Source organism: Morone saxatilis, unplaced genomic scaffold (assembly GCF_004916995.1).
Source record: "Morone saxatilis isolate NCDOM2014 unplaced genomic scaffold, NCSU_SB_2.0 Contig19, whole genome shotgun sequence".
NCBI classification, from domain to species: Eukaryota; Metazoa; Chordata; class Actinopteri; family Moronidae; genus Morone; species Morone saxatilis.
In genome coordinates, this window is record NW_023339751.1 from 22,701,632 (window position 1) to 22,703,356 (window position 1,725).

The following is a 1,725-nucleotide window of genomic DNA, read 5'->3' on the forward strand; positions in this document are numbered from 1 at the left end:
ACAAATCCCATGAAAAGAGCAAAACCAACACTAAGTCAGTGCGCCTCTCAGCACTTGCTGACTTCTCTCGACATTTAAGTTAATAATCATAACAGTGGTAACTGTAGAATATTTGATTATAGCCAAACTGTATTCAAGTATCACAAAATTATGACAAATATGCTGTCTTCTTTGGAATAATTTGATAATGGTCTGTACGGACCGAACATTGAAGAGAATGTTTCTGCTCACAATGTTGTAATACCAGTTGAACCCCATTATGGACAGCTGAAACCTGAAAACTAGCTTGTAACCATTTTTCTAATTCAGGGAAGGTCTAAATCGTACAGGATTTGTGTATCAGGAAACGTTAAATAATATGCCCATGGACATCCAGCTTACTTCATAGTTTGCCAAGATATGCTGTTGTAGTGATGTTAGCTACGTACACTATCAGGAGAATTGTGAGTCCTCTCTGCATGTTAGCTTTAGTCACAGTTTGCTAACCAAGCTCCAGGATTTGAATCCCAAATTGACATAGTGGCCACACCCTGTAAGTACAGCAATGGTGTCCATTACTTGATGCATACAGGCCCAAAAATATTTGTACCCATAAGCTTGCATTGTGACAGAAGTGGTTGTAAGTTGGTTGAATTTTCACAACTCCTGCATTCAGATTTTGATCCATTCAGTCTGAAAACATTTGGAAAGTCTAAAAGAGCTACACGATTAAATAATTTTATCCCTATTCAATTTAGCGTAGGGCTAAACTGGAAGCTAGCGGGTCAGCCGGTGGAAGTTGCTTGGGCCTTACAATAAGGAAGCAGAAACCTTGGTTGAAATCAAACCTTTTTGGCTTCATGTGCCATGAACATCTTCCATAGGAATAAATGGAACCCTGCCTCCAATGCTGTATCCAGGTCTTTATTAATACATCCATTTTGCAAACCCACAATATAGCTAACAGTAATTACATTAGTCACTGGGTTGTTGTTGGCACTATATCGTGGTATTTTTCATGGTATTGGATTTCTCCAGAAATTGCTTTCCCCACCTTTAACATTGTGTTAACCTGTTGACAGGCTGACATGTGACAGGTTTGTTTCAGGGCATTTGTGGTCATAGTTACACATGTGGATTGATCCTTCTTCATGGAGTACACCCCTGGTTTATTGTAAATAAGTTGTACTTAACACCATGTCTGTCTGCCTGATTAGTTTCACCCACAGATCTCTGCTAGACTTTTTGGCAATTTTTATGAATTCCATTCATTACAAGTAGGGCTCTGTGTAGAACTACCGAATTACCAATAGTTATTTGGCGTGGGTGGTAATTCTTCTGGGTGTACTTGTGTTGATGTGTTTGTTTATAAAGTTGTCTTAGATGTATGTGTTTATGTATGACTGTTTATACCTCTGTTCTTTGCTCAAATGTGTATTATTCCTGTGTATGTGTGCACTCTGTAAGGACGTAGACCAATGGGAGAAGCTGAGCAGTGTGATTGGAGACTCATGTTCGCTGCTCTCTGATATCACCTACAAGTCAAAGGCCCCACCCTTACCAGGAGTCAGAGGCCACATCTTAAAACACATCTGTGAAACAACAGTCAGTGATTTAATCCGAATCACATCAGAGCACCAAGGTAAAGGATCATGACATCATAGGCCTAAACTGTAACACGTCAACACCCCTCTGCTGTCAGTTAAAGCTGCAGTAGGTCACGTTTATAAAATAACTTTTTGTCAT

At 39.5% G+C, this 1,725-nt stretch overlaps 1 protein-coding gene across 1 annotated transcript in view; it reads left to right on the forward strand.

Annotated features, from left to right (window-relative positions):
• The window catches only part of eno4 (enolase 4), a gene marked incomplete at its 3' end in the record, with an annotated part of 16,856 nt that overhangs the window by 9,266 nt on the left and 5,865 nt on the right, over positions 1-1,725 (forward strand). The window contains exon 10 of the mRNA XM_035663861.1: positions 1,447-1,621. Coding sequence (XP_035519754.1) covers positions 1,447-1,621 — 175 coding nt within the window. The remainder of the gene's footprint in view (positions 1-1,446; positions 1,622-1,725) is intronic.